The 15,017-nt window shown below is 52.0% G+C and overlaps 1 protein-coding gene across 3 annotated transcripts in view; it reads right to left on the reverse strand.

The window, feature by feature from the left end:
* The window catches only part of PAX5 (paired box 5), a 186,836-nt gene that overhangs the window by 78,489 nt on the left and 93,330 nt on the right, over positions 1–15,017 (reverse strand). For all 3 annotated transcript variants that reach the window (XM_070597088.1, XM_070597090.1, XM_070597089.1), the window contains one exon: positions 7,208–7,337. In XM_070597088.1, the coding sequence (XP_070453189.1) occupies positions 7,208–7,337 (130 nt within the window). The remainder of the gene's footprint in view (positions 1–7,207; positions 7,338–15,017) is intronic.

A 15,017-nucleotide genomic window follows, 5' to 3' on the forward strand; every position in this document is an offset into this window, starting at 1 on the left:
ACCTTGAAGTTTCCACCGACTTTGAGAGTCCCCAAGGCCTGATTAGGGCTGGGCCCACCTGGCAGCAGAGAGCACTGAGAAATGGGCGCGCCCTCACTCACTTGTTTCTACATTTGAAAGGCATTTTCTGAGGCTGTATCTTCTGTTGGGAATGACTTTTCCCCAAATCTCCCCAAGGCTTCTCATGGTTGGGACCTCAGATGAAATGCCACCTTTTTAGAGATGCTCTGCCTCGTCCCCGCCCGACTCGCCACCGCCCCTGGACCCCGGTTCTACTCTCTCTTCAGCTTGTCTTCTCCAGAGCACGTGCCATTCTGAAATCACATTGCGCATTTTTTCTGTATTTGCTGTGAATTGTCTGGGTCTCCCCAGCAGGTGAGCCGGGTGAGAGCAGAGACTGTCTGCCAGGACTGTCGTACTCCCAGCCAGGCACAGAGCGACAGTCCAGTAAACAGTAGCTCTTGATATTTTCCTCCCTTTCCAACCTTGAGTCCCCAGCGTCTTCCATGGGCTTCCTGGGGCAGCTGCACGATGCAGAGCTCCGTCACCGGCTACCATGCTGTTCTGTAGCTTTCATTGCCATTTCCCGGCACCTTTTGGCAGCCTGGATACATATGGCATCTCTCGTATTTTTGCTTTTATTATTCATTATGATTTCACTCTGAGGGACAAGGCATTTAGTTGGGTCTGATTGAGCCTCAAAAAGGCTCATAAAAAATAGATCAAAGGAGATGCTCCCCAGAAGATGGACTAACAGTGGTTCGGACGGCCGGGCACCTTGCCAGACTTTCTGGTCCCAGAGCCCAGAAGCGCACTCACAGCTACCATGGTTGAGCACTCACCACATGCCGAGCTCCGTGCTAAGACCCTGCACGGACCACGCCTGGCATCCCACAGGAAGTCTGAGGAAGTTCATTCGCGGGCCCCATTGTACTGATGGGGAACTTGGGCACGGAGGCTACTAAGCTGTCCAAGGCCACCCAGCCAGAACAGGGCGAGCTGGCCTTCAAGCCCAGGCAGTCTGACTTTCCTGCTGGCATTCTCGATTACAAGCTAGAAGAAATGCCTTCTGGAAATTAAAACTGGGATTTTTTAGTCCTTCCCACCACATAATGGCAGCAGGCATGGAGGTCAGGGCTCTGGGTGAGCCCAGTTCCAGGTTTAACTGTGGATGTGGACTTGAGCAGGTCACCTCCCTTCTGGGCTGGGTCTGTGAGGTGAGCAGGTGGACTCCACGACCCTCCCACCCTGCCCGTCTGTAGTCGGGATGTCTGCCCTGAAGGAGGCTGAGAGGTACCAACACTGGACCTCAGACCGTCCAGATCTCCTTTCTCACAATGACCCCCACACACTCAGACACCCCCTTGGTGGCTCTCAAACCCTCTCCCCTCGCTGTCTCATTATATCCTCACAGCAGTCAAAAGAGGCCGGCGGGGCACCAATTGCCACCCCCATTTCATAGATAGGAAAACGGAGGTTCAGAGAGGACAGTCTCCTTGCTAAAGGACAGGGCAGTTAGGTGGTGAAGTCTAGACATAAACCCATTCCTCTCACCCCTGGTCTAGAGCCCTCTCCTCGTGCCCACACCTGCTGCTCAGATGAAGAAGGTGGCAGAGAGTGGACTTTCTCGGGCTGCCAACTTTGGGGTCCTGAGGCGCCAAACATCGACCATGGGGGATACAGCACATCAGAGCTGGTGGTCTCAGGGACTTGGCAACCATTCTGCCTGTCTTTGTGGGTGCTCGTCCGCCGCCCCTGTATGGTCTCTCTTACTTACAGGGGGCAGTGTCCGGCGGAGCCTCAGATCCCAGGACCTGGGTCACCCGTCAGGCCAGTGTTTCTCAATCTCATTTGAAGAGAAGAAGCCTCCTGTAGGCTCCTCCCTCCAATCCAACCTGCTGATGCAGAGACGGTCCTCAGCGGAAGGGCCAGCAAGGACACAGGCTGCCCCGCTCCGTTGTCCTCCCAGGCAAAGGTCGGGTGGGCACAGCTGAGGGTAGGACAGCTGGGCCCTTCACCACTAGGGGCGTGTAGAGACGGGGAGCCTGGCACCCCACCCGCTGTCCGCCCTGGCAGGTAGACACAGTGGTTGCCCCATCGACAGGCCTATGGCCCAAGGACACACCTGCAGATAATTAGTCCCGATCAGGACAGGCCCAAACTGCTGACAATGCAGGAACCGGCTGGCCATGTCACCAGTTTGCAAAGGGCGAGCAGTTTCTGAACCGTGGCCCTGGCTGGCAGAGTGGGAGTTGAACTTAATGTGCAATGTGGCATAGAAACGATGGAGAGAAATCCACTTGTCCTCTAGTGAGATCGTCCCTGGCAGCCCGGAGTGTGAGGGCCGGGATGGAGCAGTACAGAGCCCACTGTCCCTCCCCAGACCCTGGGCTGGCTCACCCGGCTGAGCTGCTACCATTCTGGGCTGTGTGGAGAGGAGAGACGGAGCAGCAGGGCTGGAAGACTCAAGCTCGCCCTTGAAGAGTTCAGAACTGTGACAGCATGTGCAGAAACACAGGCAGAATTAAGTTAATGCCTGGAGGGGCATGGAGGCCCACTTTAACACTCCTGGGGGGCGTTCCTCCAAGGTGTTCCAGCAGTTCTCAATGGGGTCGGCAACTGCCCCCTGGAGGGTATTTTGAAAATCTATGGGGACTTTTAAATGTTTGAAGGGCGTTATTGGCTTGCAGTGGAACAGCCCCACACAATGAAGAATTTTCCTTCATCCTACATATTGTCATGTGCTGCCAAACATTCCTGTAAGCGGCAGATCTGTTGATAATTATTTGAATCTAGAACTGAACGTCATTTATATAAAAATGTGAACTTGCAATTTCCATGGTCTTAATATGCACTGAATTTTCCAGGAATGCGGCTACCGTGTAAAGCTCCTACTGTGTTTCCTGGAACTTGGCCAAGCGCTCCTCGGCGCAGTCTGCAGCCATCTGAGCCCACGTCCACCCCCGCAGGGCTCTGCTCAGGCTGCTGCCCTCACAGTGGTTCTGCACCGGAGCCGGCCTGGACCGCTTCATTATGTCTCGAGGTATAGATACCAGAGTGTTTACTTATCAAAGTACGTAGTATTTACTTACAAACAATTTCAGTTTCAGTTCTCCTTTATCTCATAGTGAGGGCATTATGCTGATTTTATTTCAAATTAAATGTGAAGATGGCTATATTTTTTATGAACTTAATTTCAGGAGATTAAAGGGCACTGTAAACATTTGCTATCCCCAGGGGACACTGGGTGGGAGTGGGCAGAGACCTCTGGTTCTTGCACAGCCCACGCCCCAGAAAGCAGGAAAAAGGACTTCTCACCTGCCTGTGTCCGTGCCTCTGTGTCTGTGTCCTTTATATTTTTTCACACTAATGGGATCATACTTACCATATTATTCTACAAACTGTTAATTTCCTTAAAAGTATATCTTGAACGTTTATTCCTGTCAGCACAGAGCTCTACTTAATTCTTTTTAATGGTTGCATAGCATTTTATTGTGTGAAAGAGCCATCATTTATTTAACCGGCTCCTATGGATAAACACTGCGTTGTTTCCATTTGTTTTCCATTCTAAGTAATTCTGTAATTATTGTACAGATACAGGCAGCACGCTGCATCTGTGTGAATAGATCTGTGAGACAAAGTCCTAAAGGCAAGTAAAAGCTCTGGGTTAGCGAGTAGGTATGTACATTTAAAATTTTGATAGATATTGACATATTTCCCTCCAAAAAAGATTGCAGTGATTTATACACCTATAACAGTGCATGAAAATATTTGTTTCTCACACCCTCTCCAACACTGGACCTCAAAAAACAGTTCAATCTTTGGTAAGCTAACGGATTTTGTGCGTGCGTGTCTCATGATTGTTTTAATTTGCAGCTTTAAAATTATGAGTCAAGTGCATATCTTTTCATACGCTGTTGGACATCCGCATTTTGTCCAGTGGATTACCTATCCATATCCTCTGTCTGTTTTTCCTACTGATTTTTTTCTTTTTCTAAAAGCTCTTTATATATTAAGGAAATTGGCTTTTTGTCATCTGTGTTCCTTTTTTTTTTTCTAATTTTGTTCCTTGTCTTTTGGATATTTCTGCGTATATACAAAAGATTTACATTTTTAACAGTCATTTATATTATTTTTCTTTGTCTTTTGTGTTTGGAACAGATTTTAAAAGGTCTTCCCCACTCTGAGATTATAAAAAATTCCCTCACTTTTTTTTCTAGTTTTATGATTTTATTTTTCACATTTGAAGTTTTGATCAACATGAAGTTTATTTTTATATAAAGAGTGAGATGTACATCCAGCCAACCCAGTCGTCTCAACACCATTAACTGAATGGTTTCTCTTTTCTCTGCTGCTCTGAAATGCTGCATTTATAAACACCCAATGTTTCTGGAGCCATCTATTTCTGGACTGTCTATGCTGTTCCATTTGACTGTTTACTTCAGTGTCAGTAGCAAACAGTTTTAATTGTTGTGGCTCTATCATAATGTTTTTAAGTGTGCTGTGTTTTACTCATTTCTCTATTTCAGAATTTTTCTAGCTATCCTTGAGTGTTTATGTATCCAGCATTTAGTGTCATTTTCACAAGTTCCAAAAAAAAATTCTGTTGGTGTTTTGATTGGATTTGCTTTGAATTAATAGATTACTTAGGGGGAATTGACATCTTCATGATACCGAGTCTTCCTTCCAAGAACAAGCTGTATCCCTCCATTTATTCTTTTATGTCCCTTAGCGGAGTTTTAAAGTTAAGTTTATTCCTCGGCATTCTCTTTCTCTCTCTTTTTTCGGTGGTATTGTTAATGTTTTCTCCTATTATGTTTTCTAGCTAGCTATTGTTTACTTACAAGAAAGCTAGTGATTATATTTATAATACTGTAATGTTACATTATGTAAGTATTATATAAATCACATAAATATTATATATTTATAATAGAATACTGCTAACATTTCAAAATTAAGCATAATTCTGGCCAGCTGACGGCCAGTTTACCCCCCAGCAGACCAGAGTCCCAGAGGTGCGACCGTGGCCGCAGCGCTGCCTGGCTTCTCTCCACCTGCATCGGCGGTGCATGGATGGCAGAATTCAATGTCTCCTCGTGACCTGCCTAAACCCTGGCTTCCAGCGAACGCCGGTCCCGAGAGCAGACCCCCCTGCAGAGCAGTCGCCTTGGGATCTCATCTGATCCTCAAAGGGCTCTGAGAAGCCAGGACCATTTCACAGATGGAGACACCGAGGCTCAGAGACACCTGCCAAGTCAGACAGCAAGGAAATGACAGCGCTGGGACTAGTCCCCCGGTGACCCGTGTGGCAGAGTGGCCAACTACACAGGCCCTGGCATTCAGCGGTAACTCCACTGCTCACCAGCTGTGACCTCAGGCAAGCTACTTAACTGCTCCAAGCCTCAGTTGCTTTGTTTGCGAAATGGACGTGATAGAATAGCACCCACCTCCCCGAGTCCCTCTGGAACCGAGTGCCTGGTGCTCAATAACTACCCAGAGAGAGACAGTTACTGTCACTATCAGCTAGTCCAGGCTTCTTCCCACCCCTACAGTTATTTGTAGTTCGTTGAAAGGAATACGGTCTGGGATCTAGGGACTGAGGGCCGGCTCCGATTCTTCCCTGAGCCCTAATCTAGGGCTAGTCCCTGCTCCCGCCTGAGACTTGGTTTCTGCATCTATAACATGGGGTGCTGTGAGACATCTGTCACGGACCCTCATGACGCCAGGGAAGAGGACCTCCTGGAACTTGTGTGATGTCAGCAAAGGCACCCTCTGCCTGAGGCTCCCTGCCTCCCGTCCCTGCCCCATTGCTGACACCTCCCCACCTGCAGGCTCAGCGGCCCCCCAGGCCCTTCCCCCATGTCAGGTAGACAGGGGACCAAGTCACTCTTGCCGCTTGACTGACCCCCATGTGGTGCCCAGATCTGCAAAGAGGCCCCAGCTGCTTCTGCCTGACCCCATGAGCCCCAGTGCCCAGCTATCAGCCCAGGTCTCAGAGCGGGCCATCCCTGCCTTGTCCTCTGTGAGGCTGGGGCTGAGAGGACGTCTCATTCAGCCCCTCCCCTAAAGCTCTAACCCGAGTCCAGTCCCCAGCTTCTGGATGCAACCACAGCCTACCTGCATGTCTGAGATCCCCTTGTCTCTGTCCCTACTTACTGTGTGCTGCCTCCCAGCCTCCAAGGACACCCTGCTGCCTCAGGCTGCACCCCAAGGCTCTGGCCAAGGGCCGCTCCCCAGCGCTCCGCTGTCTATCTGTACCGTGTCCAAGACTACCTTCTGCCTGCCAGGTTGGACAACCTCCCCGTCTGTCCCTCTCATCCTAGTGCTGCTGGAGCAGGGAGGGGTGCCGGCCTGTCCCAGCCCTCCCAGCCCAGCGGTGACCAGCCACCCTGAGAGGGCTCCGGGAGGAATGATCATGGCGACGTGAGCTGAGTGCCTGCCATGTGCAGATGAGAGCCTGGGCCCCTTACAGGTCTTGGCGCATCCATCCTCACAGCCTCACTGTGGGGCAGGTTCTAGCTCTATCCCCATTTTCCTGATTAAAAAACCACAGCCCAGAATTCTTATGTAATTCACCCAAGACTACTCAGTTAGTCAATGGCAGGGTCAAACCCGGCAGTGTGCCTCCAAGGCCCAAACCCTTCATCTCTACACTGACAGCTCAGTGGGCTGGCCCTGGGCCTTCCTGAAAGGCAGCGGCTTCACAGATACCAGGCACTTTCCAGCCTAAACCTCCGCCCCTCTTGACTCAGCCTCTGCCCGGAAATCTGAAACGCCGGCAACTATCGGCCAGGACTCCCCTCCTCGTCGTCCTCGAGGCTGGCGCCAACCAGGGCTGCCTTTCTCCTGAGAAGGATAAACCCCAGACTTCTGAACACCCAGCACCACTCACGGGGGCTGCAAAATCCCCCGGCCCCCTGCCATGAGGCCTCCCTGCCCACCTCCCGGCCCGCAGCGCATTTGGCATTTTCTCTCCTCGGGCTTTATCAGAGCAACAAACAGCCATGTCTCATCACAGCCACAATTCCTGGCCCCAGCAGTCTCCTGCCGGACCTGCTCCAGGACCTCACCACCTCACTAAACAAAAATGGCCAGTCAAGTCCAAAAGCACCGAGAAGTTCTTCCCACCATGCATGCATTCTCCCTCTCTCTCTCCTCTCTCTCTCCCCACCTCCACCACCCATCCCCACGCCCCAGGTGCCCTCACCTGTCACAATGGGGTAGGACTGCGGCCCTGGCACGCTGCTCCCGATGTCAGCTGGGGTGGGGCTGGTCAGGTTGGCCTTCATGTCGTCCAGCCCTCCAGCCAGCGAGGCCATGGCTGAATACTCAGTGGTCTGAAAGAGGAAACAAAACAGAGACATCTCAGCATCAAGACTCCAAAGCACCCCAGCCAAATGCCACTGCCGCATCCTGGGCTCAGCCCCTAGCCAGGCTAGCCCAAGCCAGCACCAAGGCCCACAGGGGGCTCATGAACCCCTGGGGTTGAGAGGGCAGACTCAGCTTGACAGAGCAAGACAGGTGCCCAGAATCGACAATTCTCGCCAGCTGAAGAGGTGGGCAGGATTCAGCACCGCTTCAAGAGGATTCAAACCTTTCTCTCTTTGCGGCCTGCAGGTTCCCCTTGCCAGCCCCAGCCAGTGAGGGACAACCATCCTCCTCAAGGCAGGGAGGGAGACATCAGGAACCAAAAGCAAGGCAGAAATAAGTCTTGGTGCCAAGAGCATGGAAGGCTAGGTTTCTGATTTCTGTGTTCTTAAACCACAGATGGAGAATCACAGAAACAAGGGTTAAAGGGAACCTGGGACATCTCCAGCCCAAACCTTTATTTCACAGGTGAGCAAACTGAGGCACAGGGGAAGGCTGTGCCCATGGCCCACGGGGCAGAGTCTCAGTCCAGGGGACGGTTCACCACAAACTCTCACCCAAAATCCAACACATACACCAAACCAAACGAGCCAGTTCGGCAAGTGTTTTTGAATTCTAGAAGCATGTAAACACTTGCATGCTTAAGACTGCAGGGTACATACATCTGATTTACCAAGTCCACGCCACCCATGTGCATTTGGCCCGTGAGTCATGCTCCTTTCTTTAACCTATTTCATGAAGTCAGAGCTTGCCATGAGTCACTGCCTTGGCATCCAAGCCACTGTCAGAATGGTCTCCAGAAAAGGCTGGAAGATGCACACCTGGATCTTCCCACTCAAAGACGACTAAATCATAAGCATGAGTGACAGGTATCTTCCTCCTACCCAACCTCCAGGCCTATTTTCAGGTAAAGAAAATATTTACAAACACCCAAGCCAAAGAATTTGGTTGTGCACGCCAAGCGCTGGTCTGGGGAGTCCCCTGCAGGACCCCGGCTCTGCCAATGGAAGACATGTCACTCTCTGTGTAGGCTTATGTCCTTGGCAGGCAGGAACAGAAGAGTGAAAGGAGTTGCACGCCCCTGGGTAGGATGACGAGGCCCACAGGGAGGGAAAGCGGAGGAGCCACTGGGCAGGTGGCAGGTGGAAGGGACCCCAGTTCAGGCACATCCCTGGTGCTTTTCTCTGCAAATGAATTAGAAAGAACTTCCTGGGCAGCTCTAATGCCAGCCAGAGTGGCCAGCGGCAGGGAGTCAGGAGGCAGTGCGGGCCCAGGCCCCCGAGACGGGTCCTCACCGAGCACAGCGCGTGGGCAGCTCCTGGGGTTCTCCAGATGTCCCCAGCAGAGGCCGATCCTGAAACACGCGGAGAAGAGCACAGGCCAGAGGCCAGCCCACGTGCTTCTAAGGGAGAAGGACAAGAGGGGACGCCTCCCCAACAGCAGGAGTCACTAGAAAGCTGCAGTAATTAAGACAGTGTGGGATTGGCCCCAGGACAGATAAATAGACCAATGAAACAGACTCAAGTCCAGAAACTGGTCTGTGCATATACGGAAGCTTGATATACGAGCAAGACGACATACAACTCAGCAGGAGGACGGACTCTAATGAACAGAGCAGGTAACTGCTTATACATTCCGAAACAAGGGGGAAAGAAATTGGATCTTTACTCTACACCAGACACAAAAATCAATTCCCGGTGGATTAGAGACCGAAATGTGAAAGGCAAAGGCATCTAATGTGGTCGGCTCTAGGTCCAGCCAAAAATCCTCGGGAACAAGTCTGTTCTTCATGGAAAAGGAAACCAGAGGTGCTGGGATGCTCACACAAGGTTCTCAGGCACCGCGAGGACAGTAGTGTGTCCCGGTCATCCTGTCACCCTGCTCCAATGCCTTCTTCTCCAGGAAGTCCTCCCTGACTACCATTCCCCAGGAGGCAGGAATCCTGCCTTTGCTTGTAGTGCCAGAGCAGTAAGAACCATAACCTTCACGACCACGTGAAAAGCTCACATTATCCATCACTTACTCTGTGCCGGGAGCCGTACCTGTATTATCCCATTGAATCCTCACAATCACCCCATGAAGCAGGTTCTACGTGATCCCCACTTTCCAGATGAAGCCTCTGAGATTTCTATTATAGAGGGGAAGTGGCTTGTCTAAGGTCACACAGCTTCTAGGTGCCAGAGCCAGGATTCAAACCTCCATCCGACTCCCAAGTCTTGACAGTTGCCTGGTGATTTTCATACCACAGTGTGTCTTGACCCTTTAACAGGTATGAAGTCAATTCGCTAGTACCAATATTTTACAAAGTGAAACTGGAATGGACTGGGACAGAAAATATTCAAGGACCTCATACATGGAAAGAGTAAGTCCTGTTTTGTGACTCTCTGAGTCACATGTAAGTGGATATGTGTGCACTAGGTGGAGATGAAAACGTTTCTTGCTACAGGTCGTGACCAGCAAAGTCTTTACTCCATGCAGCAGGGAGCTTTGGGAAGAGGTCACTGTCTAGACGTCATCCTCTGTAGAAAGAGTCTTGGTCACAGCATTAGCCTCCTAATTTGCCAAGAATGAATCTGGGAGTAACGCTCATGGGAAGCAGCTCCTTCAGTGCATTGCTGTTGCAAAGACGGGAGGGGAGGAGGCCTCTGGTAAGGGTCTCTTCCTGAACAGCGTCTCCTGGAGTTTCTGGGGCCCTGGGGGAACGGTGCCTACTCCTCTCTGTATCCCTGAGTGCCCCGGGGAGGCCTGAGCACAGCGGATGGTCAGTGCTTACCGAGCCTCTCTTGTGTGCAGGACAGCACGTGAAGATCAGGCATGCTCTTTGACCTTTATCCACAAACCCCAACGGAAGAGTCACATGGCCCAGAAGCTCCATCTGGAGGGACAGGAGCACAGAGCCGGGGCGGACAATGGTCGGGAAGGTTTCTTGGGGCAGGCTGTATTTAACCCGGGCCTGAGCAATCCCTGACCCCAAGGCTGAGCAGAGCTGAAGGAAGGCTACGAGGGAAGAGGCCGGAGTGATCCGGAAACAGGGCACCTGCCAACAGCTGCAGGAGGTGAAAGCAGCAGAGGCAAGGAGGCAAGGGCAGACAAGCTGAGAGTCGACTGTGCAGGGCTCGCACGGTGAGCACATGGACAAACAAAAGGATGCGTCACCCTCATCCCTGGAGGCCAGGCAGCATCTCAGCCGAGAGTGGGTGTCCCTGTGCCTCCCTACCCCACTGCTGACTGCCCTCTTCCCAGACGCCAGGCTGGGCAGCGCGGTCTGCAAGGGAAAGCCTCTATTCCCCCCAAGAAAGCCGCGGCCCCCTGGGCTCGAGAAGATTGCCAGAGAGTGGTCACAAGGACACCTGCCTCTCACCTTCTCTAACGTCCACAGGGAAAGGCTTTTCTGCGATTCCATTTTTGTTCTAGTCAATAAATTCAGTATCAAAGTTTGTCCAGTCACGTCAACAGTTGGGTTTGGTCATCTTTTCAAGACACGAAGTTTTCACCTTGTGTTACCCATGCAGTGGGAGGCCCACAAATCCAGTTACCCACCACCACCGGCTACCAGGACGTACAGTGAACTTCCCTAAAGAGTGGGGGCTCGGGGACAGCGGGATTCGGAAGCCAGCCCTCACTGCCCTTTGCTGGCCGTGCCTCACACGGTCCATCTCCAGGGGCTGGCCCCGTGCCCAGGGCCCCTTCCATGGCAGGATGCCGCAGCTCTTTCTCTCCTCCGCGAGCCTGCGGATGCTGCCGTTTCGTCTGGGTGTGTAATTACTCCCTGAGTCCACATCACTGTCTGTCCTCTGAGCTGCCTGTGACTTTTAAAGACAGCTGCTTTCTCCCCAATCCCCTGGGCTCCCTGGAACCTCCTACACTGGCTGCTCCTCAGCCACTCCAGGCACTGTCTTCCCTCTGCCTGAAGGCCCATCTCAGTCAGCTACTTAGAGAACTCCTACATTGTCCACAAGACCCAGCCCAAATGTCACCTCCTTGGTGAAGCCACCCCTGGGCCCCACACTCCTACGAAAAATCATGACTCCCTTGTTGGTGCTTCCATACATGGGGACATTCTGCACAGACCTCCATTATCATACTTCCGACCACGTATTACGGCTGTTTGTCTTTCTCCCTCTAGGCTGCCTTGAGAGTCTGGAACATGGAACATCCCAGAGCCCCTGAAGTGCTGGTTGAAGGAGTGAACATATGGTCCAGCAGCACCACTCAGCCACAGCCATCAAAACCAGCTGGGGAGTGTTTGCACAAGAGCTCTGAGCATACCCTAACCCCCGCCCCTGCCCTTCATCAGGTCAGGTGACCAGAAAACAGAGTCCTTGTCTCCCACTAGTCAAAGCCCCTGGGCAGTGCCCTCACTGGTCTGTGATGGAATATCAGGCGCTCAACATTGGTTAGAGGCAATTAAAATACAGCTGTACGAAGAACTTTTTTTTAACTTCTGGAGACATGCCTATTAGAATAGTCTTTTCAATCCCTCCTAAAATTCATTACCAGGAAAAAGTTTTTTCCCCTGACGAATGGTTAATTGCCTCTGATTGAACAACAGGAACATTGGAAACCACTACACATCCCTCTTTGCCTTCGCTGCCAGGAAGCTCAGTCAAATTCAGTACTCAATTGCCACAACCACATCCTTGCTGGCACCTGGTGCAATGATCTTCCACTTTCCTCTAAAAAATTTCTGGACCTTTCTACAGACTTAAATGAACTAACTTAGATACATGTAATTGTTTATTTTGCAGGGCATCTCAAGTCCTTTCTGAAAGTGGAGTCTGGGAGAGGTAGAGAGAATGACAGAAAAAGAAAGATAGGAAGGAAGGTCAGGAGAAAGAAAGAGAAGAGAAGACAGAGGCATTATTGGTGCCTCCTTTCCTGGTAACAGCGGCAATCTATTTCCATTTCTCATAGTTACTGGGGAAGCCAAGGGCTAGACAGCAGGGTGCAGAGACCCTGGGTATGCACACAGTTCGACACGAGTACGTGTGCTGGTGCACCTCTGCACTTGGGAGCACAGCCCCCGCCCCCTCAGCCACTGACAGTCACAGGCAATAGCCGTCTTCCACATCCCTACCCTCTGAGCTCTTGGAGTTCTTCTTAGGATGTCATGGGCTTCTGCTCCCTTCCCACCAGGCCTGCCTGCTGCTGTCCTTGACTATGACCCAAGAAGAGAAATGAACTGAGCGTCAGTTCACAGACTGGCCACCCTAATGCAACCAACTGGGATGAAACTTCTCTGCCTACTGCCACAGGTTCCTGTCAGGCCTCAAGGTCAAGACCACCAGGTGTGCACACCCTCCTCACAGACACCGTGCTCCAGATGATGGGAAGTCCCACACTCTCAAACGTCTGAGCTAGAAGGACACTCAGGGTCATCCTTCCCGACGTGGAAAGACGGAGGTGCAGGGAGGGGAATGGTCCTCCTTAGCTCTTTTCTGTCTGCATCATTAGAGCCTTTGACCCCAGGATAGAAAGATCAGTGAACCGGGAGCAATAACACGGCTTCTTGCCCCAGCTCTGCCTCTTTCTCAGCTGTGTGACCTCAGGAGAGCCAGGCCAGCGCTCTGAGCCTCATTTTCCTTATTATAAAATGAGGTGTAAGTCTGACCGCTTGCTGCCTGCCTGCCTGCCGGGGTGACTGCAAGGGTCCAAGGCTAGAAGAGGGAGAGCCCTTGGGAAACTAAGCAACACAAAGGGTTAAGGAGGCCTCGGAGGGACCCAGGGAGGCACAGGACCCAGGAAAGTGCGTGCTGGGGGTCATTTGGGTCCCTAGGAAATTACCTGGAAAAGGACTGCCTGGGGCTGCACCGAGTACGGTCTCATCAGCATGGGGCTCCACTGCCATAGCATGGAGGAGAAAAGAAACAGACCGTGAGAAGGGGGCGGCGGGAAGGGGACAGTGCAGGGGACGAGGCTGCAGGCTGCTACCTCAGATGGCTGCCTCGGGTCACGAGGCCTCCCCAGCACCTGCTGAGCTGAGCTTCTCCAGGCTCTGCCCGGCCTTAGGTGGCCCTCAGAAGCTGGGCCAGAGCCAGGCCAACCACTCCCATCCTGAGGGAAGAGACACCTGCCCCTCTGCACACCCACCCAGAGGAGGCCACAAGCTGGAGTAGGGGAGGCGTGTGCCAGGGCCTGGCCTGAGGACCTGAGAGTGAGGAGGCAGAGGGGCCAGTGCCTGAGCCGGCCAGACTGGGACAGGGCCTGTGGGCAGGTCTGTCCCTTCGCTGGCCTCTGCTTCCCCATCTCTCTGAGGACTTGCATTTGATCTCTAAGTCCCCTGCCACCGCTGACATTGTTTGCTCTCTAATGACCACACGACAGAGTATGGATTCCCTCTTCAACAGATGAATCTGAAGGCAGGAAAGGACAGATGGACAGGGACCCTACAGGTTAGAGGAGACTCAGAGACGCATCAACCCATCGCAGCGCGGACCCTGATTCCAACAAACACACTAAAAAGTACAACTGAAAACAAATATGATGACATGTAGTGACACAACTGGAAATGCCAACACCGATGAGTATTTGATGGCGTTACAGGATTTGCTAACTTTCAGGTGTGATAATGGTATCATGGTGATGCTTTTTAAAGAGTCATTCTAAAATCTTTCCAGATGAAGTGATGTGATGTCTGGAGTTTGCTTCAAACGAAAGGGCAGTGAAGAAATGCGGGCTGTCTGTGCAATGGAACGCTAGTCAACCTTAAAAAGGAACCAGGTGTGATCGTGTCACGACGTGGGTGAACCCCAAGAGCATGCTAATGAAAGAAGCCAGACACCAGCGGAAAGTCCAGAACTGGCAAATCCGCCGCCACAGGAGGCAGAGCAGGGGCTGGAGCTGGGGTCGGGGAGACAGCGACTGCAAACCCACAGGAGGCATCTTTTTGGAGGGATGGACTGTTCCCAACCTGGACTGTGGAGTTGCTGGCACGACTCTATAAATTACTGAAGATCACTGACTCTCACACTTCAAACGAGGGAATTTCACGGTATAAAAATTGTACTTCAATAAAGCTGCTAAAAAGTAAAGCAGAATGTGGGGGAAGCAGGGCCATCAATGAAACGAGACTAGGCGTGAGTCGATGATGGTTGAATCTGAGTAGAGGTTTAGACTACTCCGTCTACTTTGGAAATGCTCCATAATTAAAGTCAAAAACCCCAAACAGCTCATATGTAACCCATGGCACCACTTGCCAGCACCCATGAGCCACCCAGTGAATACCGTGGAGTCATGAGCAGACCCAGGAGGCTGAGGACAGCCAGGAAATTACTCTCTTGAAGCCTGTTTTCCCTCCATCGCAGGGCCCTCTACAGTCCCAAACAAGAAGCATAAGGCCTCCCGTCTGCCTAGCACTTTCCAGTCTGCGAAGCCCTTGCAGGTCCATTATGTCCTCGGGAATGCTGGGGTGTGGGCAGACATGGAGACGGAGCTCAGAGTGGGGAGCCCAGGAGCGCCAGCTCCAAGCTCAGTGCCACCTGTTACCCCAGAAGCAGAGTTAGAATTGGAGAAGATGTCACTACCAGCCCTGAGGGTGAAGCTCGGACACTTAGGGAGGGACGTGGGACGTCCTCCTCCGTGAAGCACCCTGACCACAGACCAATCTATACTCCAGGTACGGAGAGAGGTCTGAATCTGCAAGCAAGGAG

This window comes from Equus przewalskii, chromosome 26 (genome assembly GCF_037783145.1).
Source record: "Equus przewalskii isolate Varuska chromosome 26, EquPr2, whole genome shotgun sequence".
Classification (NCBI taxonomy): Eukaryota; Metazoa; Chordata; class Mammalia; order Perissodactyla; family Equidae; genus Equus; species Equus przewalskii.